The following is a 1,795-nucleotide window of genomic DNA, read 5'->3' on the forward strand; positions in this document are numbered from 1 at the left end:
ATTCATCTTTGCATATGTAGTTCCCTTCACTCCATAGGCTGACTTTTAACGCTTTTTGCTACTTAGTTTAAAAGGTTTGTAAGGGAAAGTTCCTGAAACTCATTTCCATGATAATGATAAGGAAGTTCCATGAGTGCAGGATGGGCTACTCATAGTCATCCCAGCACATACACTATCTTGTATAGGAGATGTTATGCAAAACCCTGTTTTTTCTCTATGTGACCCTTTTCTCCTATGCTCTCAGATTCCTTCAGGGAAGAATGGCTCTGGGGAATGGCTCTTTCATGACTCAGTTTACTTTGATGGGATTAACAGGCCAACCAGATCTCCAGCTCCCCCTCTACTTCCTGTTTCTAGGAATGTATACGGTCACTGTGATGGGAAATTTGGGCTTGATCATCCTTATTGGACTGAGTTCACACCTACACACCCCTATGTACTTTTTCCTTTTTAACTTGTCCTTCATAGATCTCTGTTATTCTTCTGTGTTTACACCCAAAATGCTGATTAACATCACAGCAAAGAAGAAGATTATTTCTTACATAGGGTGCATGACCCAGCTTTACTTTTTCAGTTTTTTTGGTATTTCCGAATGTTATGTGCTGACATCAATGGCCTATGATCGCTATGTGGCCATCTGCAACCCATTATTTTATAACATTGCCATGTCCTCTAAAGTGTGTTCCAGCCTTGTGCTTGGTTCCTATTTGATGGCAGTTTTAGATGCCACGACCCTTATTACATGCATGCTGAGACTGACCTTCTGTGATGCAAACACCATCAACCATTATTTGTGTGACATCCACCCTCTGCTGCAGCTCTCATGCACAAGTACCCACATCATTGAGCTGGAAGTGTTCGTTGTGGGAGGCATCAACATCATTGTGCCCAGCCTCACCATCTTTGTCTCTTACGGTCTCATCCTCTCCAACATCCTCCACATCAGCTCCACAGAGGGCAGGTCCAAAGCCTTCAGCACCTGCAGTTCCCACATCATTGCTGTTTCTCTGTTCTTTGGATCAAGTGCATTTATGTATCTCAAACCACCTTCTGTGTCTGTGGATGATGGGAAAATATCCTCTGTCTTTTACACCAACGTGGTTCCCATGATAAATCCCTTAATTTACAGCTTGAGGAACAAAGATGTTAAGCTTGCTCTGAGAAAAACTTTGAGGATGGGAAGGTTTTGATCAGAAATAATGTCTGTGCACATAGAGTTACAGGACAAGGAGATTCTGTGTGATTAATTGCTTTTAGTTTCAGCCTTATTCCTGTATACTTTTTCTCTTAACATGATTAAGAAAATTTGAGAGTTTTCTCCATACTATAGTTCCAGTTTTTTAGTCTGGGATTTCTTTTCCTTATTTGCATACAATCTTTTTTCACATTTTTTTTTTTTTTTTTACTGTTTATCAATAACTTTAAAGGACATATGTAGTATCTCTGTTATTTTTTATTGTCATTTCCAACTTTTAATTTTTACTAGAAAAAGAAAGTGGCCTCCAAGTGATCAAATTTGAGATACTTTTGATATAATAAGTGATCAGTGATCAAAGCGAACTAGATAGCACTATTGTAACATTATTCTATTGGAGTTGTGCTTATCTTCCACTTGCTGTCAGAAGCATGAATTAGATACTGTTTCACTCCTGTCTTTCCATTTTCTGACTGGGAAGACTATGCCTCCTTTAAATGCCAGAGATTGAAGTTTCTATAAAGGCTTAGATTATAATTAAGTTTGCATCTGTAAATATTTGCATCTAGCTTTTGGCAAGTGTTTTCTTTTTACTTTTTA

General features: G+C 38.4%; 1 protein-coding gene across 1 annotated transcript; it reads left to right on the forward strand.

Annotated features, from left to right (window-relative positions):
• Nucleotides 1–254: 254 nt before the first annotated feature.
• On the forward strand, nucleotides 255–1,190 carry LOC129548498 (olfactory receptor 8B3-like). Its single transcript, XM_055415016.2, has one exon. It carries the CDS (start codon nucleotides 261–263, stop codon nucleotides 1,188–1,190), a length of 930 nt encoding a protein of 309 aa, XP_055270991.2. The 5' UTR covers nucleotides 255–260.
• The last annotated feature ends 605 nt before the right edge of the window (nucleotides 1,191–1,795 follow it).

This window comes from Moschus berezovskii, chromosome 25 (genome assembly GCF_049115385.1).
Source record: "Moschus berezovskii isolate FMDL1 chromosome 25, NW_MosBer_1.0, whole genome shotgun sequence".
Classification (NCBI taxonomy): domain Eukaryota; kingdom Metazoa; phylum Chordata; class Mammalia; order Artiodactyla; family Moschidae; genus Moschus; species Moschus berezovskii.

What these genes read in the sequence shown, in the direction of transcription:
- LOC129548498 (XM_055415016.2), top strand. Translation starts at nt 261, where the DNA reads ATGGCTCTGGGGAATGGCTCTTTCATGACTCAGTTTACTTTGATGGGA.